Source organism: Numida meleagris, chromosome 5 (genome assembly GCF_002078875.1).
Source record: "Numida meleagris isolate 19003 breed g44 Domestic line chromosome 5, NumMel1.0, whole genome shotgun sequence".
Lineage (NCBI taxonomy): Eukaryota > Metazoa > Chordata > Aves > Galliformes > Numididae > Numida > Numida meleagris.
In genome coordinates, this window is record NC_034413.1 from 13,196,426 (window position 1) to 13,219,310 (window position 22,885).

The 22,885-nt window shown below is 57.4% G+C and overlaps 1 protein-coding gene across 1 annotated transcript; it reads left to right on the forward strand.

Moving 5' to 3' along the window:
* On the forward strand, positions 1,957 to 12,389 carry PPRC1 (peroxisome proliferator-activated receptor gamma, coactivator-related 1). Its single transcript, XM_021399842.1, is given in 16 exon segments — positions 1,957 to 2,052; positions 2,055 to 2,120; positions 2,122 to 2,364; positions 4,316 to 4,456; positions 4,562 to 4,714; positions 4,998 to 5,114; positions 5,229 to 7,797; positions 8,073 to 8,126; positions 8,443 to 8,503; positions 8,725 to 8,792; positions 8,996 to 9,776; positions 10,949 to 11,128; positions 11,279 to 11,342; positions 11,536 to 11,657; positions 11,739 to 11,890; positions 12,059 to 12,389. Coding segments are annotated over 16 exon segments (4,956 nt in total). The 5' UTR covers positions 1,957 to 1,971; the 3' UTR covers positions 12,163 to 12,389.

Consider the following 22,885-nt stretch of genomic DNA (forward strand, 5'->3'; position numbering starts at 1 on the left):
CGCCATGTCAGGGCCTCGGCGCGCGGCCGGGCAGCCCCGGGCCGGCGGTGTGTGCAACCGCAGAGGCTCCTCCCGCCCGTGGCGCTGCGCCCTGCCTCGTGCCGCACCATCCGGAGCGGGCCGCGCGAGGGCACGGCGCAGGGGGCAGGCCCCTCCCCGCCCCGCCAGCGCTCCTGGTGCCGCGCAGCGTGCCGTTGCAGCAGCCGCCCAGCACAACGCAGCGCAGCGCAGCACGCTGCCCGCGGGATCTGAGCCCCTGTCCCTGCTGGAGGAGCCGGTGCCGGCCCATCTGCGCCGTCCGGGTGGGATTCGCGTTCCTCTTCGCTGAGTTTCAGCGTCACATGGCTCCGAGCTCTCCTTGGCAGGCTGCTCCCGTTAACCCCCAGCAAGCTCTGGGTTGGCATCGTTCCCCTGCTCGGACCTGAGCTCTCTGCTCTGCAGTGCTGAAATGCAGCCCCAGCAGTGCCAGGATGGGGTATTGTGGGCTGCCTCCGGCGGGGACACAGGCAGCGTGGCGGCGTGGAGCTGGGAAGATGCAGATCCATTTTCCTTTCTGCTTCTTGTTTGTTTTCCCTTGCGTGAGCAAGGCAAATGGCTGCAGTGCCCATCGCTGCCCCAGTGCCAGGAAAGCACCCACGCATTGGGCCGTACTGGAGGAGGGAGGCCCCTGTGCGGGGGGACTGCATGTGCAGAGTTATGGTCCCGCATGTGTGGTGTGGGGGATCGGCCCCGCGGGGCCCCTGACATGTGCAGGGATGGGATGCTGAGGTCACTGTGGGAGAGGAGGGCTCCCACGCAGGGCCACGGCCCCCGAGCAGAGCTGAGCAACCTGACTGGTTATGCCTGCATTTTTGCAGGACATGGGTGGCAGTGAGAGGCTTGGGAGGTGCAGCAGGCCTGCAGGAGGAGGAGGAAGAGGCGGAGGAGGGGAGCATCTCCCTTGCCACCAGCCTGCTTGTTACTGGGGGAGCAGCCAGCACCAGGCAGGGGTGACGCAGGGAGAGTGGCTGCAGATGAAAGCCCCTGTGGCAGGGGCGAAGGAAGGAGGCTCTGTGTCAGACCCGGCCCTGCTGAAAGACCAGGCACGTGGGGCTGAATAAAGCAGCTCTGTCCTGTGATCCCACAAGGAAATGCAGCCGGGTCTGCCCCCCAGGGGCAGATGGAGAGTCCAGGACATTACCCTCCATGATAGCCACTGGGGATCATGCAGCACAGCTTCTCCGAGCACATCCATGCTGCGTGTTTGCTCCCATTATGGAGCCCATCACTACACCCGTGGGAGCTGAAGGAAAGCCTCAGGAGGTGGCAGCATCCAAAGGGACTTTGGCCTTATTTGACTTGGAGTACCAAGACAGAGCCAAGCACCCCAGTCTGACACGTGTATGCATTCCCTATGCCAGCTGCACACCAGCCTGAGCCAGATAACACTTGTGCCGCAGCCACCTCCTCTGCTCCGTGCAGGCTTACAGCCAGGGGACAAGGAACGGGGTAGAGCTCCCGTGAGTCTTTGGGGTAGATGTGCCTGGTCCAACACCGCTAGGGCTGAGGGGTCAGGGGATGAACAAGGCACTGTGCAAACCCTCGAGGATACTGGAGGCGCCCAAGGAACCCGCTCTCAGCAGGGCACTGCACTCTCCGGTGCGCATCTTTGCACCGCTGGGCAGCGAGGGGCCACGGGAGGCACCTTCCGCAGCAGGGCCCAGCACAACCCGGTGCTGAGCAGGGTGACGGCGAGGGCACAATAGGGAACAACCGGACACGGCTAGGCCGGGTCCCATTCCAGGAAGGAACGCCCTCCGCCCAGCCCCGGCCCGGCTCCCCGCGCCCACGTGGGCAGCAGAGCCGGCACCGCGGGAAAACGCGCGCCCGCCCCGCCCCTATTGGGCGCTTCCCGCCAATGACGCGCGTGCCTCCCCGCCCCCCGCGCGCCGCGGGGTGGGGCCGCTCCCTCAGCCCTCGCCCTCTACAAAGATGGCGGCGAAGTCACGGAGCTCTCCAGTACTCAAGATGGCCGCCTCGCTTCGGCGCCACCCCCACTCTCTAGGCACTCACCTCGGCGCGGCGCAGTACCGGCGGCGAAGGGGTGCGCTCCCGGCGTGCCTCGCGCGGGGCGGGGCGGCTCGGCGCCGCTCGGCGCGGTGGCTGCCGGGAGCTGTAGTGCGGGGCGGCCGGCGGTCACGTGTCGCGCCCGGCAGTGGCCGCGTTGGGAGCGGAGGCGCCAAGATGGCGGCGCTGCGGGGCGGAGCGGTGCTCCCCGCGGCCGGGGCCGGGGTCTGCGGCACCTCGACCGGAGCCGCCTCGCGGGGATCGGCGAGCGGCGGCGCCTCTCGCCAGCCGCCCCTGCGCGCCGGCAGCCCCCTGCAGGTAGGCGGCGGGCGGCGGGCGGCGGCGGCGGCCGCGCCGTGACACGTGGAGGCCGGGGCGGCTCCCGCGGCTGCAGCACCACGTGTGCCGGTCGCGGGCCTGCGGCGCGGGGCTGCGGCCGTCCCGCGGGGGCTGCCCCGGGGCGGGGGCTGGAGGGAGGGCTCTCCGGAGGGTTCCCGCGGCTCCCGGTGCCGCCGTGGCGGGGCGGCGTGCGGGCAGCGGGCGGGTGTTGCCGTCGGCGCGGGCTCTGCGCGGTGTCAACGGCACCGGGGGGACGGGAGGACGGGGCCGGCGGGTGCGTGGGGATCACCCGCTGGGTCAGGCACTGGGGGCTGCGTGTCCCTGCCCTTTCCAGCTCGGCGCAGTGCCACAGACCGCCCCTCGCGTCACCGCCTCGTGTCCCTCGGCTGTGTCTGCGATGCGGTCCTCAGACCCCCCGCCGAGAACCCTCGTCGTCCCCCTCCTCCCCCCACTGCTTAGGTACGGCCATAGGGAGACCCCCGCCCTCCGTAGTGCAACACCCACTGGGGACAGCGCTGCCTCCGTGCGCGACGCTCCCCGACAGCCGCTGGAAGGGGCCATGCCCTCAGCCGGAGCTCCCCGCCCTGCCCGGGGCGCAGCCGGGACACGCGTGTCCCCGCACAGCTCTGCGGGGCGAGCGGCTCGTGGGCACGTGCCCGTGGAGCCTGTGATTTTGGCACCTGGATGAGCCCCGCAGTGCACCTGGCCCTCGCTTTGGGGCTGCGGGCATCCTCTGCTTTCCCCACTGACGATGCCCAATGAGCACCCTGGGCGCGGCGTGCTCAGAGCCCGTACCCCTCCTTCAGCATCCCCGTGATCTTAAAGCCAACCATGGGACACAGCAGGGGCTCTGCAGGGAGCAGGCCGGGCGGGTTTGTGCCCCCGCCCCGACGCGAGGACAGGAGGAGGTGCCCGGCCCCAGGTGGATCAAAGGGAGTCCCCGGGGAACGCGAGTGACTCAGGGCTGTGGGACTCCCGGCGAGGCGCTGAGTCAAAGGAGCCAGGGAGCTCTGGGAGATGGCCTTCCTGCTGGCTGGAAAGGGTCCTGGGAGTGGGAGGATTTGATTTCCCTCCACACGCTTCAAGTGACGCGGGGGGTGTTACCAGTGGGCTGCATTGGGCTAACCCCTGGGCACGGGGCTGGGCTTCCCCCACCTGGGGTTTGGCTGTGTTTTTTGGGAGGAAGGCTGCCTGGCAGCTCCCTGCCAGCTCTCACAGGGCTCCGTCCTTGGGGCACTTATTGTCCCCGGCTGCGTTATCTCTGCCAAAGCCCATCTGCAAGCAGGAACCTAAACACTGTCTCGTGCCGGCAACACGCCCGCGCTGTGCCTCTGCTGCTGGCAGGGGCTGTGATGCAGTCTTACCCTGATGTGCCAGGGGTCTGGGAGGACCCAGGGTGCTGGGGATGAGCAGCGAGGAGCACTTTTGGTGCTGGGTCGTGAGCACAGGCTGTCTGCTCAGAGCAGTGATGGTTCCAGCCCTGGCAGTGGCAGCCGGATGCATCCCTGTTGCTGAGCCCTGCACATTTCATAATGTTTTGGGCTTATCTGAAGCGCCGACAGCTAAAGCCAAAGGAGCATGTGATGGTCTGTGGGTGCAGGAGGGAAGCGTGCATCTCCCCAGCACGAGCCCGAGCACAAGCAATGTGCTATCAGATACATTATGGGAAGCACTGAGCTTCATTCATTCCTCTTCACCAGCCCCAAAACTGCTGGGTGAGAGCTTTCAGTGCGGTGCTGCTTGTGGTGGAAGGGGGCCCAGGATTGGTGGCACAGCACATGGTGGGGCTTTGTGTGGTGGGGTGGGCTGGTGTGAACCTCCCCAAAAAGTGAGGGATAAAGGTCCCTGTGTGCCGTCTGACCTTGCTCATTCAGAGATGTGTGGTGATGGTTTGCTGAATGCTGACCCATTTTCCCTCCGCTTTCCATAGTGTTTCTCTTTTGAGGAGGACGACCTGAACTTGTCGCTGGATGCAGAAACCATCCCGGAGGCTGAGGAGATCCTGGGGACGATGCAGAACTACCTTGACTCCTCTGTCATCTCCATCATCGAGGACCTCTCCCTAAGTGAGGTGGGTCCCTGTGCTTGGTGGGTGGTGGCTTGGGCCACCTTATGGCCATGCTGCCCCGCAGCTGTGCCCTGGTGCCCTCTGAGCCAGCGCCTGCTCTTCCTGCAGGGCAAGGCCTGCCTGGATGCACAAAATGAGCTGTCTCTGCTCACTGCCATCACGGAGATCCTGGACAGCACGGATGATGAGACCCTGTCCCCCTTTGACACCATCATGGACGCAGAGCTGCTGACCTCGCTGCGGGAGCGGGAGAACCCCTCGGTGAGTGGTGGGGCCTCTCCTTGAACCCAAAATGCCCAAAGGGTCTCTGCCAGGTGCCGGCATGGCACGAGGCATAGGGGGATAGTGGGCTGCTGTTTCCCAGTTCCTTAGCTGCAGGGTGACAGAAGGGCTGAGCCCTTTAGGTGGGGCTTTTGGCAGGGTGGGGGATTCACAGGAGGCTCAGGATCTCCATGCCCATTTGCATGGCCAACCTGGGGTGAGGTGACAACATTGCTGGGAGCTCTGTACCTTCCGTGCTTCATCCTCCATCCATCTCCACCAGTTCCAGAAGTTTCTCAGCCTATCTCGGCCAGTTCTCGAGTGCAAGAGCCCTGCCTTGGAGCAGCCCAAGGGTCTGTGGTCCCTCAGCAGCGGTGGCAGCATGGCTGAAGCTGGGAAGGTGAGCAGGGAGAGCTGGAGGAGCAGTGCTGGGGTGGTGATGCCCACAGTGCAGCTGGGAGAGAGCATTGCTAAGTGGTGGAAGCTGACGTGAGCTCTGTTTTCCCCTTCCCAGACCGATGTAGACCTGGCTTGGGACTGCATTGCTCACAGCCTGGAGGACCCTTCACCACTGAAGAAGCAAACCTGCAGCACCCCGCGGGTGGAGAGGAAGCAGGGGCGGCCCCGTGCACATGAGCAGCCCCCACTACAGCGTAGTGACGGGGAGGAGGAGGAGGAGGAGGCTGCCTCCAGCCCGGAACTGGACAGCAGCATGGAGGCTGCAGAGTTCTGCATGAACGCGCCCGAGGTGGTGGCGGAGGAGCACGAGGACCCCTGTGTCATCAACACAGGTGATGTGTCTCTGAGCGAGCTGGTGAAGTCCATGCACCCCTACTGCCTGCCCACCTTCACTGTGTGCCTGGACCCCGAGAGCGAGCCTGTGGCCAAGGAGCTGCTGAGCGGTCCTGTTGTGCTGGAGATCGTGCCCAGGGAGGGCGAGAACATGGAGATCCCTGTGGTGCTGCAGCCCCTGGCCCCCAGCTTCCCCTGCCTGGAGCCCCAGCTGCTGGGCACAGAAGACAACGCAGAGTCAATCCCAGTGCACAAAGAGGAGCTGCCAGGAGATCCAGAACCTGAAGCTGGGATGGAGGAGGAGGAGAAACCACCTGGGCAGGAGCCCTCATGTGTGGCCCCGGAGAGCAAGACCCCTATGGAGACTGCAGTGAGCAGCAAGCGTGAGATTGATGAGAAGGGACGTGGCCGTGAGAGAGCAAGGAAGAGTCGGAAAAAGAAAGCGGAGGAAGGCCTGAGTGAGGAGGGCCGGCCAGGCAAGGACTGCATGGCACACCGGCTGCGCTCAGGCAGGTCACGGCGGGCAGCACGGCCCTCGCTGCAAGTCTCTGACTTCCTGGCACGGCAGCTGGAGCAAGCGCGGAAGGAGGGGCAGATGGAGCTGCATGCTGAGCAGGCGCCACGGCCACGTGGCCGCCCCCGGGGCACAACAGGGGCTCCCCTGCCCTCGAAGGAGTCCCCAGAGCTGCCAAAAGAGTCGGAACCAGAAATGGCAGACACAATCCTGGAGAAGGGTGAGACTGCAGTGCCTGTGGAGAAGACCACAGAGGAGCCACTAGCAGAGGTGCAACCCAGCCTGGTGGAGCAGGAGGGCAAAGGGGCTGCACAGCCAGATGTTGGGATGCCAAAGCAGGATGTGGGCACAGAGCCCCCCCAGAGCGTGCCTACAGCAGAGCCAAGCGAGACCCTGCCCAAGGAGGCAAAGCCCAAGGCCCTGAGCCTGCGGGAGTATCGCATGCGCATGCAGCACCGCCAGCCCAGTGTGGGCAGCAGGAAAGAGGGCAAGAAGGAAGCATCCAGCAAGTGGCCCAGTGTCCCTGAGCCTCCCACCGAGCTGGCAGACATCCCCTGCCTTGTGGCACCTGCACGCCCACCCACCGAGACACCCAGCACTCAGAAGAGCCTGGAGAAATCTGCCGGTTACCCTGCTGGGCCTTCTCCTGCCAGCAAAGCGCCTGCAGCTCCGGCTCCGGCTCCAGCGCCAGCTCCGGCACCCGCCTCAGCCCCACCACCTCCGGTGACACCGATACCTTTTGTTGCACCTACCGTGCCCCCAGCTGCTGGGGCAACTCCCGCTGGGATGCCACCACCGGCCACTACCGGTGCTTATGCTGTGTATCCATCTGTGCCTTCTTGGCCCTGTTTTGGTCCGCAGCCCCTGGGCTGCCATGCTCTGCCCCCACCGCCTGGCGCTGGGCCCCCTGGCACTTTCCACATGGTGCCCGGCCTTCCACCCCCACCCATGGCCTGGCCCCCACCGGCCCTGCCACCTCCGCCACCTTTCATCCCTGGCGGCCCCTATGGCCCCGTGGGCTGGGCCCCTCCATCCTACTGGCCAGGCATCCCCATTCCACCACCTCCAGTGCCTCCTGTGGCATACGGTGATCCTGCCCTGCAGGGTGCAGCGGCCTCTTCCGTCCCGGCTGGTGGCTGCCCCAGCACAGCCCTCCTGCATGGGCAGGCTCCCCTGGCCCCAGAGCTGCCAGCTGTCCCTGTGCAGCCATCCCCAGGCAGCGAGATGGCGGCTGCGGGCAGCCAGGCCAGACCAGGGGTCAGCAGGGTGTCAAATCCTAGGAAGCAGGCACATTTGGTGGGGGAGAGCTCCCTCCCCAAGGGACCCTTGGCTCCGGCCCCTGCCCAGCCACCAGGAGCTCCATCAGGTGCTGCTGCCCAGCCCAGCAGGGTCCCTCCTGCAGCACCGGCACCAAAGGTGGCTGCTCCCACCCCGCCCTTGGAGAGGCCGCCACCTGCAGCCCCCGTCCAACTCTCAAAGGCCCCCCCGGCTGTCATTCCTGCAGAGGTGTCAGCTGCTGATGTCCCTGCTGGGGGGTCCCCTGGCACCTACCCCACAAAGGAGTCTGCGGGGCCAGCCAAGACCCCGGTGGACAAGACCCTGCCGGAGCCACCCAGCCACAAGCCCATCACCCAGGCTCTAGCACCATCACGGAAACCATGCCGGGAGAGCAGCAAGCCGCCCACTGCGCGGCCCTGGAGGCACCAACCACTCATCAGCCCCACTCAGCCCAGCGACAGCAGCCAGGACATTGTGCAGGCCTTCATCAGCGAGATTGGTGAGTGGGGCGTGGGGCTGCTGGGGCTGCTCCCGAGCTGTGTGATGGGTAAGGGTGGCAAAGCTGTGTCTGTGGGTTTGCCTGGTGTGTTTGGCAGTCTTTTAAGTCCTCGTTGCCTACAGCCTGGGCTTACTGTGCCTAAACTGATCCTTTTGGGGCTGTGGAGCTGGGTGCTCCTGCCCCTGCTGTGGGAGGCTCTGGAGCTGCTGTTTCTTGAAGTGTGCCCAGGGGAAGAGGGTGGAGGCAGAACTGACCTGTGCTCTCCCCTGGCCCAGGGATCGAAGCTGCTGACTTGTCCAGCCTGCTGGAGCAGTTTGAGAAGTCTGAAGGTGAGGATGCAGCACGTTGTCCTCTGTAGGGTCTCTTCTGTGTCCCCGGGCTGCATGCATTCCTAGAGTGGTAATACCTTGTGTGGGTGCCTTGTCCAGGGGCTTCTCTGCCTTTGTTTCCTTTCTGTCCTGAGACAGCTGACCAGAGGTCTCTGGGACAGCTGAGGATGGTGATGGGAAGAAAAATGGAGGAAGAAAAGGCAAAAAGCTCTGCAGAGAGCTGAGATGCCCTGAAACCTCTCCCCACTGTGCCCCTATGCACACAGCCTGTCTGCTGCCCTCCAGCTCTGCTCTCACCCACCTGCTCTCTTTTCAGCCAAGAAGGAGGAGGCTCCTGTGCAGCCCCCTGAGGACAGCCAGCCAGCGAGGAGTGCTGGGTGAGTACTGGAATCTCCGTGTGCCCCAGCACAGAGCACTGGGGCAGCCATGGGCTGCTCGGTCCTGGCAGGGGGGTGAAGGACTGGGATGTGCAAGGTCCATCCGTGCAGCTCTCAGATACCACATGATCCCTGTTCAGGCAGCTTGGGTGGGTACGAGTGTCCCTGAGTGCAGAATCTGGAGGCGACTGCTTCTGACTGAACTCTTTTCCCCTTCTCAGGTCGGAGCCCCAGCCAGAGAGGAAGCCCCCAGACAGCTTGCAGGCCTTGGAACTGGCCAACGTGGCAGGTGATGCCCGGGAGCAAGGAGGGGAGCCCCTGGAGCCCTGGCAAGGGCTTTATGGGGCTGGGAGCTGCCTGGAGGGGACCCCAGGGCTTGAGGGGAGCTGGGAGCTTGGGTGAGGTCTCCAGCCAGGTGGACTGCAGTGAAGGGTGCTGCCCTCTTTTCTTCATCAGGACCCCCCTCCTAACAGCTCTGTGCTGCTCTCACAGGGCTCACCCCCCCGGCAACCCCTCCCCACCAGCTCTGGAAGCCGCTGCCCACTGTCTCGCTGCTGACCAAGACCAAGTCACCTGTCTCAGCACCTCAAGAAGGGAGTCAGAGGACCGCAAAGCTCATGAAAGCTAAACCCCTGCCCCAGAGCAAAGTCCTGGGGAGGAGCCCAGCACCTGGCAGCGTGGCCCCCAGCCACGTGTGCTCTGGGGACCATGACTACTGCATCCCACGCACGACGCGCCTGGAGAACAGCAGCATCACTGGCATGCAGCCCCCCGCCACTGAGAGCGGCTCCCGCTGGAACGTCAAACACCACCGGGACATCACCATCAAGCCCATCTCCTCCTTAACCAAACGGACGCTGGACCAGCCCAAGCCACTCCCCGCCACTGCAGTGGGGCCCAGCCAGGAGTCCCCAGGGGCTGCCTGCCCAACCCCCCTGGATTATCGGACTAGCGTCCCCAGCAAGGCCATCACCGGGGGTGGCAGCCCCACCACCTCAGTGCTCCTGTCCCCGGCTGCATCCCCCTGCCGGGACCAGGAGATGTGGACCCCTAGCACCCAGCCTGGCCGTGTCGCTGCCAAGAAGTCCCTGCACTGCTACCGGAGACCCCAGGACTCGCCCAGCCCCTCTGCAGGCAGCTGGAGGGCCGGCCGCAGCCGGGCCAGCCGCTCCTTCAGCTCCAGCTCGGATGGAGCTAGCGAGTCTTCGTCATCATCCTCATCCTCTCGATCCCGGTCACGGTCGCTTTCCCCACCGCCCAAGCGGTGGCGAGGGTAAGTGGCAGAGTGGTGTTGGCTTGCTCTTTGCGTGTTGCCTGATGGCCGATCTTTTGCAAAGGTGTTTCCTTGTGGCCCTCCTGAAAGGGTGAGCAGCTGAACAGTTAGGGGTCTGACTAAGTCCCTCCTCTGGGCAAGGCCTCCTTGCTGTTCCTGGAGCCCCACCATATGCTAGCACACAGGCGAGCCCTTGGCTGTGCCTTGGCTTTTGGGTGATTTCTCTGGGTTTAATTGCAGGTGTTTGTACTGGCACAGCCCTAAATGTAGGAATGAGATAAGCTGCAGTCACAGCAGGGAGCTGCTGGGGGCAAGCAGGGGAGCAACCCGTCTGGCTTGGTGGTTCTGCAGCTTCCCCACACTCCTTATTGAGGTGACTGTGGGATGGCTTTCTTTGGAGCCTTTGTGCATCTGGGTGCTGCGAGGATGTATCCCTGCAGCTTAACCCAGCTGGGCTGGGTCTCCCTCTGTCCCCTTTTCCTGGGCATTGTACTGGGCTATGTCCGCATGGATGATGCCAGCCTGACCTGTTGTCCCCCAAGAGCTATTGTGGCAGTCCCTGGGCTTGGGGCTTGGGTTTGTCAATGGCAGGGGCCGGCTGGGGGCAGCGTGTGCAGACAGACCAAGCTGCTGGCTGGAGGCTGCACAGCTTGGTCCTGGAGGGTTTGGGTTGCTACTTCTTCGCGTGGGGGCCAGGGGCTGTGGGCACTAAGTCCACAGTGGGTGAATACCACGGCCCATGGCGCGTGCATGGTTGGAGGCACTCAAGCTCTCCAGTAGGGTGGCTGCTGGGTGCCTCGCAGATGCAGTGGCTCTATTAGCATTGTGTGCCATGTGGAGTTCGGTGCAGCAGCCCCACGTTCTCTGGGTCCTTGCCTGGCTGCAGCCATGCTGCACGGTTCCCACATGCCCATATCTTACTCTCCAGAGGCTGTGTGTGATGAGAGCCTACTCCATTTAGGCTGTGGGGTTTGGAGCGGCACCTCTGTGGTGCCTTTGTACCCCGTGGCAAACATGGGTAGACATTTCCATAGCGAGGCTCACCTTGGGGATGCTGATGGGTCCTGTCTATGTGACATGCTGGGTGCTTTGACAGAGTGGAGCTCTTTTCCTTCCCCAGAGCCTCGTGGTGCTGGACACAGGTGCTGAGCTTTCTCCCTCCTTCCCTCCAGGTACCGCTCGAGATGTTCCCACAGCTCATCTTCCCACTCCAGCTGTGGGTCATGTGGCAGGTCCCGGGACAGGTCCTCCTCTTCCTCCTCCTCATCCTCTTACTCCTCCCGGTCCCCGTCCCGCAGGCAGTCCCGCTCCCGTTCGCCCTCTCCCTGCAGGAGGAGTAACAGACGGAGAAGGTGAGTGTGACCCCCGCCCCCCCCCTCCCCCCCCCGCTCCAGAAGCAGTCCTACTCCTTAGGCATCTCCCTCATGTCCTGCTGCTGGCATCACTCTCTTCCAGCACTTTCCCTGACCCTATAGCTCACGAGTCTGCTTTCTGCTCTGCAGGTACAGTTACGATGCGCAGGACCACTACCAAAGGCAGAGGATCCTCCAGAAGGAACGTGCAATAGTGAGTGGACTTAGGGATGTGGTTTAGTGGGTATGGTGGTGGTGGGTCAACGATTGTACTAGGTGGTTTCAGAGGTCTTTTCCAGCATTAATGACTCTGAATGCTGGATGCATTGTGGGGCTGGGTAGCTGGAGATGGGGATTTGGGGCTCCCCAGATCATGAGCTCACATGGGATGGTGCCCCTGCCCACAGGAGGAGCGGCGAGTTGTGTTCATTGGCAAGATCCCCAGCAGGATGACACGGTCAGAGCTGCGGCACCGCTTCTCGGTGTTTGGGGACATCGAGGAGTGCACCCTGCACTTCCGCTCCGAGGGGTAAGAGCTCTCCTTGGTCTTTCCCAGCCCCTCAAGAGGATGGTGCAACCGTGCCCATGCTCGTTTCGTTCTTGCTTTCAGGGACAACTATGGCTTTGTCACCTATCGCTATGCCGAGGAGGCCTTTGCTGCCATTGAGAGTGGGCACAAGCTGCGGCGTCCGGATGAGCAGCCCTTTGATCTGTGCTTCGGCGGCCGCCGGCAGTTCTGCAGGAGGAACTATGCCGACCTGGGTGAGTTGCACCCTGGATCCCTTCCTTCCCATGTGCATTGGGCGGGTGGTTGGATCCCCCCAGCCCCATCCCTCCCTGCATCCCCTCCCTGCCCAACACAGGTTTTGAATGTTTAGACCTGTGTTGGCATCCCCGTTGCTCAGGGCAGGCTCTCCCCATGTCTTCCAGACTCCAACCGGGAGGATTTCGACCCAACTCCTGTGAAGAGCAAGTTTGACTCGCTGGACTTCGACACGCTGCTGCGGCAGGCACAGCGCAGCCTGCGGAGGTAGCAGCAGGCACGGCGGAGCGCCCGCCCCCGCTTTTATACTCAAATACAAAAGACAAAAAAAGTATGGAGAGAAAGATGAGGTTTTTAAGAAAAAGAAAAAGGAAAAAAATTTGTTTTATAACCAATATTTAAGGAGGACGGGCAGTTTCCCATCAATTGGAAGGGCCCAGGTGAGTGGCAGCCTCGGGCTTGCCCCAGCCGTGTAATAAATGTGGATGCCCAAACCCAGCTCTGCTGTGTCTCCTCCTTGGCATGGCCCGGTGTGTGCTCAGGGGAGGCAGAGGGCTCCTTGGGTCTAGCCCTGGGGCAGGGAATGGTGTAGGAAACCTTGTAACGTTTTGAAACAGTGTACTCCTTGGGTTTGGGATGTCTGGGAAGTGGGACAGGATGGGAGTTGCCGAGTCGCTCAAGTGCCTGTGTTAGCTCCCAAATGGCCTAATGGGGTGAGCAGGTTCTGTCTCTGGGGTCTCTGGCTCTCTGTGGATTTTGGGGCCACGTGCACCTCCCGTGGTGGCCACGCAGGGGCAGTGCAAGATCCCCATCCGTAGCTGCTCCAATGGAGTATAGGGGCTGCAGCCCTCCACCGTGGCAGCAGCAACCAGGGACCACGTGTGCAAGGGCAGTGATGTGTCCCCAAGCCTGCTGCTTGGTTGTGCTCCTGCTCACTGGGGGAGGGGTTCACCACCTTGTCCCTTGAAGTACAGGCTGTGACTGCAGAGAGGCTGCAGCCACCTGCACACCACAGGGTATGGAGTGATAGCCCAAGATCCACCACCATGTGCATGGGCCTCTGGGAAGTGCAGCAATTTTGAAGAGACAAATCCTTGCTCCTGTCTGCATGCTGGGTGGTGTGAGCCCTGGCTCAACCCTGGGTGGGGTCCTCCTGGTACCCCAGGTATGTGGGTGAGGCTCTGGGGGGGGCTCCCACCCTGCCTGGCCCTGGACTTTGCCCAAGGAAGAATTTGAGGAGGTGGCTGCATGCAGGGGACTGTCAAGGGGGAGTGCAGCTCTACAGAGCCCTTGGCTGGGCCTGTGCACCCTGCTGAGTGAGGGGCTCTGCGGGCACAACCAGATGCACATAGCAGAGCCTTATGTGCGGGGGGCCAGGAGGGAAATGGCTGGGCATTCAGGCAGCTCCACGAGCACAGCATCACCCTACGTGCACATCCCTGGGCTGCACGTAGTCCCTTCTCCCTGCTCCTGTGGCTGAGGGAAAGCAGTGGGTGTGAAAGCGTTTGTGTTGCCAAAAGAATTAACACCCTGCTGTTGTGCCCTATAAATCTTTCAAGTGCTGGAGGCTGGCTTTATCCCCCTGCGTTGCAGTTTAATGGTTTCCGTTTGCAATAACCCGGCCCTGTGTTCTGGGGTTATTGATTTAAAGTCTGTTGTGGAGGCTGTGAGAGCTGCAGAAAGGTGCTTTCCTGCCGCCCAGCTGGTGGCAAAGGCTCCTCAGACAAGGTTATTTAGGGCCTCAGGAGTGTGTGTTGCCCAGGATCAAGCACCCACATCACCATGGGGTGGGCAAGCTTGATAGGACCCGACTTGCGATGCTCAGCCTGAAAACACACAGATGCCAATCTGGCTGTGCAGTACCCCTCATTGTCTGTACTGGTTCCCTCCTCTGGATCCTAGCCCTTGGGGTTCAGGCTGACCCTGCTCCTCTGAGAGCTCAGAGGTCCCTGGAGAACTGGAAGGGATGCTCATCCTGTTCTAAGGCTCCAGCATCTCTGCTCCCCTGCACCGCTCACCCCAAATCCCTGTCTGGGTCTGGTGGACAGCCAGAGGTTATGTATGCTTTAAATCTGTGCATCTGAGAGGTTCATTTCCATGCTCCTTCCTACAGCTGCTTTGCAGACATCGCATGTCCTATAGCTCACACTGGGATAGTCCTCCAGGGCCATCCCATAAGCAATTATGGGTAAGGATGCAATGGATGTGTTGTAGGTGCCTCTAAACTGAATGCCTGCTCCAGCCACTAATCTGGCATTGCCGGTGCTTTCGGAGTCCTCCTGTAGAAAAATCTGCAGCTATAATGTCCCAGGAAGCAAGGAGTGAGGGGCCATCAGGTCTGCAGTCTGGTGGCAGCAAGGACTTTGTGAGAAAAATGGCATAGGATGTAGCAAATTGTCCTGAAGTTGGAGAAGTGTTAAAAAAAAAAAAGGAAAACTCTCAAAAAATGTAACCACTGCTTTTTTTTTTATTAGTCCGGGAAAATTCCCTCCTGACCCTAATCTGGCAGTAGTGCTAAGCCTCATGTGAGCAGACCTCTGAGAGGGTAATGCTGGGAGCACCAGGGCATGAGGTCCAGCAGTGGTCTCTAGTGCTTCAGAAGAAGGAAAACCTCAGCACTCCTAGAAGCTAGTTAAGAGGGAAATTATTATTTCTTTATATTCAAGCTGACCAGCAGAAAGCTGGAGGCCTGGGGCTGAAGCAGCACCTCCTTCAGAGCACCTGGCAGGCTGGGAGCTGCAGCACAGGCTGCACGCCCGTCAGCTGGTGCTGGTCTGTCTCAGTGTCCAGACAGTCTTTTTGTGCAGTGGAGCTCATCCTTCCCGGATGTGGAGCTACAAGGATGTTCTGGAAGAAGTCTCCCAATGCCTCACGCAATGGCGATAATGTTTCTGTCTCTGCTAAAAATAACTTGTCTGATGCATCCGAGCATCATGCCGTTCCTTTTTCACAGAAGAACCACGCTGCCGTTTTGCATTCATCCTTCAGTGCAGCCGGGTCTTTTTATTCCTTCAGTGTTTCCATTTCTTCAGTTTCCAGCAAACATCATTCTTCTTTGCTGTTTTGCTGAGCATCGCTCCCTGTGTCCCCACTGAGCGATGGTAAAACCCATTGCTGGGCTCTGACCAGAGCAAGTCTCCCCCCCCCCAACACTCTCTGTGCGGCGCTGGGTGCCCGCTCCTCCCTGCAGGGCTCCCAGGGCAACGTCACCGCTCGCTAAAGCCACAGCTGAAATAACGTTGTGTTTCACTTCACGATAAATCGATAAGGAAATTTGCTTTCTCTTTTGTTGGATACCTGAGCCCTGCCATTCTGCTGCTGTTTATTGCCTGGCGTTCACTGGGAAATTAAAGGCTCCCATAATTGCACAATTTTTGCTCTGTATTCTTGTAGCCTTAGAGACAGCGCAGTGTATGCTCGTGGCCATGCCTGGTGTGCAGACGGCCCCAGAACAGCCAGCCAGGGCCCTTTTGCTGCCCTTTCTCAGGACACAACCGTACCATGGTGTCTCTGGTTTAACCTGAGAAGATGCTGCTTAGGTGACAACTGAGCCATAGGCTGCTGGGACAAATGGGCTTTGCCCCTCCCAGCGTAACTCTGGGGAGACCCACGAGCCCATGGGAAAGTGCCACGTGGGGTGAACTGAGTGTGGCTGCAAGGCTCGCTCAGGAGGTGAGCTGCAAGGTTGTGAAATTGTGATCTTATCGGTAGCGTGGACAGGCTGCATCCCCAGGTGAGCGCTGGGAACTGCATCTTCAAACAGCTTATTTTTAGAGACAGGAAGCGTGTGGAGAAGCAGCAGAAAATGCACTCGCTCTGTTACCTAGAGACAGCTGGGACTTGTCCTAAATAAAGGAGATCTCCTCTCAGCACCTGAGGGCAAAGGGATTCCCACATGACACTTGTTTGCTACAACAAGGTTGCACAGGCTTAAAAAAGCAAGGTTAGTAGCTCAGGCCATGCAGCTCAAGAGGGTGTGCTTGGCAACGTGAGTCAGATACACTGACAAGCATGGCGCCTACAGCCCATCTCAGGTCTCCTGAGGTGCACGCAGGACACACACAGTGCTGTGCACTGAAGATGTGTGGACCAGACGAAGTCTGTCTGTGGCACGTCAGGACGCAGCCCAGCACTGGGATGTGGACTGGGCGCTTCTAACACCTCTGGCTGTGTTTAGTGTAGGGTCAAAGCACTCGGTTGGTTAAAAATACACGTGGAGTGTATGATGGAAGACTATAACCTCCAGGGAAATGCACAGTAAATTCACGAGGAGCTAGCTCAGACTGTGCTTGAGCTTCCATAGGCTTTGAAGCCTGGCTATGGGGCAGCCAGACCCCTTTGGTCCATTTTCACCAGCGGACAGGACCACAGTGCTGCTGACTATCTCATGTGACTAAAGGGGCCTGCACGATGCGTCTGGCTGTGAACTGTAGCTGCCACCAGGGAACAATGAATAAGTCAGTGTCCTTCGGATGCTGCTGGAGTCAGACTCCAAAGCAGGCAGTGCTATTAATGGCCTGGATCAAAGGAATAGGTCAGAGCGGGACAGGATCTCCCGAGTGCCAGTAGCAACCGGGGGAAGGGGTGACAGCAGCCACCGTCACTTGCTGCTAGGGACAGCTGCTCCCTTAATCCCCATCTCTATCAACATCTCTAAACGTCTCCATGCAGGAGCAAGGTAGCCGAAGCAGCTGGCTTGGTTTTATCTTTGCTCGTTCTCTCTCGTGGTGCTTTGGCTAGTGGCTATTTCCTAATCGTAGGCTCTGGTGAAGTTGCCTCTCTTGGCTGTCCTTCCCACAAAGTTTGCTGTTGAGCCCTCTGTTCCCTGTAGACTTCTTCCTACTGCATATAACATGTTTTTTATCAGCAATCTTGTTTTTAGCAAGCTGCTACTCAAAAATGATTTTGGCTGGCCTGAATGTGTGGTGGATTTTTTATTTAACTTGCCAGAATTTGGGGATTTTCTCTGCTTAATCTTTGGCCACAGCTTACTCTTGTTGAAGGATGTCTTTTTTACTTCAGAGTGTCTTCTTCACTCAGCTGTGTGACTGTGCCATATTTGGAGATTATTCTTCGTTAGCATATTTTGACTGATGGCATATTTGAAGCTTTAAACACAGGGTCTCAGTGTCACTCGCAACCATTTTGTCCTTTCATCAGCTACTTTAAAATTCTTTTTAATTATTTCCCGAATTTCATACTTGCTCCCTTCTGAGGGAGAATGTACCCACCTCCTTTTCGGCTGCATCGCACTGCGTAGTACTTTTCTTCTCGCTTTCTCCTCTCAGCAGTAATGAATTTGAGCACATTGTGTTTGCTTATGACAGAGTTACTGTTCGCTCTTACATTTCTAACTCCCTCCTATGCACTACTCATGACTAACTGAAGAGTTCGTTCTCCACTTGGTTCCTCTGAGAGGTCATTCTAAGAACCATTCAAAGCTAGAAATACAGTCTTTGCATCATTCTTTGACATGGCACCCACCCAATCTATCTGGAGGTAATTAAAATCTCCCACTATGATTGTGTTTTCTCCGCTGACAGCCTCTCTAAGTCCTCCAACTGGTTTTCATTCCACTGTCCCAATCAGGTGGTCAGTAGCATGTGCTCAGTATTTGACGCATTCCTATGCATAGAGGTTCTCTGGTAGTTTAAGCAAAATAAAGAGGCTTCCAGCTGAGAGACCTCCCTCATCTTTGGTGATGGAAACAAGCATTTTACGATCACTACCGGTTAAGACCAGCATACCGTGTACAGAAATGTACAGCTTGCCATACACACACTGGAATTCTTGACAGGTTGATGGATATGGTAATCATTCCCTATTTTCCTCCTTCTCTATTCAGAAGCTGGCACTTAATTGGCTGGTTTTTACTTCTCGATGACCAAGACCTGCTTAAGTAGCAGATTGCACACAGCATCAAATAATGAAACGATTTCATATCTGGATTCCTTTGCAGTACTTGGGTAGTGGACAGAGCCCCAGCAACAGCCAAAGGAGAAGGTACCTTCTGATCCCATGCTTTGCTTTGCTAACAGTACTTGCAAAATCCATTAGGTGCATCCAGCACAAAAAAATACTTAATGTTTGGATGTTCAGATTTTGAGAGCATATGTGTGTAAATTAAGGGTGTTATCTACTACTCCCTTTTTCTTTTTTTTTTTTCTTTTTCTTGTTTCTAAACCCGTTCTGAGACTTTTGGAGGTACTGCATTAGGCAGCCTCTGCCTACAAAGAAAGGAGCCCTCTCCGGCAGTGCTTGCTGCAGGCAGCTGGGCGCCTCCTGCTCTGTTCTGGTTTCAAGTGAATGTTTCCGCACCTCCTCGAAAGGATGACCTTGCTAGGTGTTATTAAGTTCAGAATGAAACAGTTATAAGTGCACCTTGCTACATGTGTCCCTCCTTTTGTTACAAAGGTGACCTTTTCTAGTCCGACTGTTCAACCCTCCAGATTTCTCGTTCCTTTAATAGGGATAAACTCTCTGCTTGAACCCCTGTCCGCCTTCCAAATCTGTTCTTTTTTATTTACATGAACATTACAATTACTGATGGCACGTTGTCTTGTGCACTGAAATCCATCCCAAACTCAACACAGATCCCCTTTGCTCTCTAGATAGCAGTCTGCCCTTCTCCATGAAGCTGCTACAATGTCGGACAATAAAACTCTCAAACAGGGATGGCTGCCGCTTCATCCACCCCATGCATGCATGCACTCCACGGTGCTTCGCAGACTCCTGCACAACAGTGTAAATCACAGTACTTCCCTTCTCACTATCTATGGATTGCAGCACGTGTCACGTTGTGCTTTCCTCTCATCTGCCAGTTTCCTCTCAGTTGCCATGCTGGATGTTAGGTTGTATCCACAGTGCAAAGCACGGCCCACAACTTTGCTGGGATGCAATGACTATTGGGAGTGAATTTTGCCATTTAGCAAGCACTGAATGCCTTGTCAAAGGGTAGTTTTCCTTCCCATAGACTTTCCAAGCTGCGGTGTTCTCCCTTCAGCCCATGATTAATCACAGCCTGCTGTATGATTCCACCTTCCTTTTTATTTCTTTATTTATTTGTTCCAGGGGAAAGAAAAAGAAAATCACCTTGTTACACTGCATTTTAGTGTAGGATAGAATACACGTGTTTGCGTGAGATCCTCCCTGGATTAGTGTTGGAACAAGCATTCAGTCCTGGCTTGCATTATTTTACCTCTGTAATCTCAGGTTTGCTGCAGGGAACTATCCTGTCCTGGCGAGAAAACTGAGAAGGCAGTATCTCTCTCTCGTTCCTATAAATCATTTAACAAAGGCAACATATTGGAGTTAAGCCAAGTTCCTCAGAATAAGGCATGTTTCTGCTTAACCTTCAGTGAGGTCTCATTTGTTGCTCTACTTGACAAGGCGTAGCCTGCATTTGGTTCTGCTTGGCTGGGGGCTCCCCAGAGGACTAGGATGCTCGCTCTTTCAGCCAAAGCCTCATAGTGTGTGGTTAGAAGCAGAGTTTGCCTGATGTGGTAAATACACTTTGTTGATGGCTTGCAATGGGTTACAAACTTGAATTTGAGTCTTTTTTTTTTTTTTTTCCCTCATTTGCTTTTTTTTCCTCTTTGGGATTCACTGTCTCCTGAGAGATTCCTCCTGAGACTGTGGTGCCCACTGGGATGTCCATTAAGGTAAGAAGATTGTTCAAGACTGCCTGCACAAGTCCCGCTTCACTGCAGCTGGCCTGTTTTGCTCAGACATGTGCTGATGGAAAAGGTGCTGCTCTCAGTGCAGGATTGCTGCAAGCCACACAGGAGCCAGACTCTTGCAAACCAGCAATTTGTAGTCCATCTCCTTCTCACATTTCTGCATACTCAGGACAGAGAGGCAGGCTGTTTATAGGGGGGTTAAGTCCCATTTCCACTGAATCCCATAATCACAATGCAGTTTCATGGGGCCATTCTTTATTTCTGCTTCTTCCTGTCCTCTGGTACCTCTGGGGACATAACGATACCAGGTGTGGTGCACAGCTTGGTGAGAAGACAAGTTTCTCCTCTAATGCCTTTTCACGTATTTTCTGTTCCTATGGCAAAACGGATGTTGGAGAGACTTGCTGTAGCATCTGCCTCAAAAGCCTTACCTCTGGGATGCCAGGCCCTGCTCGGTGTTAAGTGAAATTGTCTGCAGCTCATTAACATCAAAGCATTTTCTTCACTGGTCTGGGCAGCTCAGTAGTAACCAGCAGATGAACCAGAGAATGGCTACGCTCTCTGCTAAACTTTGCCTGCAAACAATTAACATCAAAGGGGAGCCACTGTGAAATAGGGGGAAAACAATGCTCCTAGTGCAGTGAGCCTCATGGCTGGTGGGGAGCAGGAGGAGGCCAGAGCACTGGCCCAGCCCACAGCTTTGTGCTGAGGTGTCTGCAGGAGCAAGCAGAGGAGCGGCTGCTGGCAGCATTGTCCACAAATGTGGTGCATCCACTTTGGTTTGAACCAAGCTCCTCAGAACAGTTTGGAGCAGCATGATACAGGCTCTGGTGTATCAGACCCTAGCTAGCCTAGTTTCAGGCTCAAGTCAGATCTGCTGTCACCTCAGTGTGCTCAAGGCAATTTCACCACATTGCCGTCACTCTTGCAGGCTTTCCTGAACACAGTCCCACTGTGCTTCGTGCCTTTCTCTAACCTTCTGAGGTCTTGGCTAGTGATTCCAATGCTGCTGCCTTTTTCTAAAGTGGACTTTGACCCTCTGTTTTCCTTTCCCCACAGGAAGCCTGTGGATTTAAGCCCCTTTTTAGGTTACCAGACATTCCCTTGCTCTAGCTCTCTAGTTCATGCCTTCCTCATCTTCTTCCTCTCTGCTTTGGCAGTGGATAAGAAAACCAGGCTGTTGGTATTTACCACACTAACAGTCTGTGATTAGCAGTGGGGAACAGGAGCGGTTTGAAAATGAATTAAATCTCTGAGTCACTATCTGAGTGTTTGACCACAACTCTTAACATGCTGCAGTTGCAGGTCAGAAGCTTTTTGTCAAGGTGCTGCATCAGCGCAGAATAGAAACATGGGGCTATCTCAAAGAGTTTGCTGTCTAAACACTGATATAGAAAGAGAAGGTTTCAAACAACAGTGACAACAAAAAGAACGCCAAAATGGTGTCTCTCTAATAATAAAAGCTGGGGTCATGATTCCAGATGATGCAACTACGGTGAGATGTGATCAGCCAGCACGTGCTTCCTTCCTGCCAGCTCTGCCGTGGGAGTGCTCGCTGCCAGCCACAGGCAGGGCAGAGTGCTGCAGGGCACAACCAACACAGTCAAAGGCTCATGAGTCAAAGTTGTAGGAGGTGACTTTCAGGCACTCTCGGGCAAGGTACTTTCTCCAGAAGGCAGGCACACTTTGTGAAAAGCACATGCAATTCTGTTCATGCTTGCTCAAGAAAAGTATCTTCAAAAACAACTGATGCACTTACAGACTTCTAATATCACCTAGGAAAGAGCCAGGCCACTACAGAACTATGGAAATTTGTCTCATCCATCCTAGAAAAAGGAGGGCATGTGGAGGCTATGCACAGAATGGTGTTGGGGTAGAGCAGGGGAGAAAAGCTGCTGAGAAGACAGCTCCAGTATTGCTCGAGTGTGAGTGGCCACTTGAGACAGGGAATCATGGGGCAGCCTCCAGAAAGGACTTGGCAGGAGCAAGATGCCAAATTTGTTTTGACGTGGAGATTCACCAATTTAAGACCAGCATCATATGGCCCGCACCTGGACCATCTCTGTCACAGCAGGGATGTGATCTAAGGGTGGAAGAAACAAGGAGATAATGACAGCTCAGTGGCCACGGCCATGCTGCCACTACCATGAACAGCCACTGAATCTCAGGCCTCCGTGACCAGACTGCACCAAACATGCTGTGAGGATTAGGGGCTCCAAACGGCCCTGCACCCCACCAGAGCAGGCCTGGCCAAACTCTTCTTGCTCTATAGCTGCAAGGACACAAGCTGAAAGTTTTTCCTGCAATGAATTAGAAACCATCCCCTAACTTTGTGTATTAAAGGCCAGTTAATAATCTGTTCTTTTGCTACCATTTAGCTCCAAACAGCTCTGTCCCTTCCTTGAAATTTATCTCCTTTCCCCACTGGAGCTGGTGGAGCAATCACATTTTGTATTTGCTTTCTCTCTGCTGGACAAGCCAAGCTGAGCTGTCCTGCTCTCCTTTTGTAAGGCAGGCTCCTACCTACACGCACCGTGAACCCAGAGCTCTGAAGTAGGATGGACAGCATATCCCAGATGCGATTGCTCCTGAATGGGGCACAAGCACTTCTCTGTCTCCACAGGACGCATCGCCTCTGGGACATCCTACTTCCACATTTGCACGCCGCCATCGCTGACCCCTCTGCCTTCCCAGCTCCCTAATTGGGTGCAGCTTGGCAAGGTCACGGGAGGGAGGGTAATGACGCTGGTGGCTGGGGTGGGGGAAAGGAGGTCGTGACTCCTGGGTTTCATCTCTGGCCTTGCTGCCTACCCAACTGTATTTCTACTTGACAGCAGAGGAAGAAGCCTGTCTGCTGAAAAGCTGTGGCTACAAATCCCTCCTGCCTGCTTTACTGATGTAACACAAGGCAAGGTGTTTCCTCCCACATGAAAGAAGGCCGGGCAGCAGCAGCGGCGGTTGATCGAGGAGCCACGGCTACAGGAGGCCTCTGCTGTGGCAACCGGGTGACATCCCCTTTTGGTCGTGGCCACCAATAGGCCGGGCTGCTCTAACCGCCCCTCAAGGCAGGCGTGGAGATTTCAGTTCTTGACAGAAACGTGTGTGGCCCCTGGCGGTGAGATGTCCCCTCAGGGGCGGGATGTCCCCTCGGGGGCAGTCACCCCTCAGGGATGAAACGCCCCTTCTGGGAGCGGCGACCCCTCCGTGTCAGGACGTCCCCGCGACGGCAGCGGCCGCCCGGCGTCAGGGGCCGCGGACTCGCAGGGGCGGGCGGGACGCCCCCTCAGGGCGCGACGCCGAGAACAGCGCCCCCCC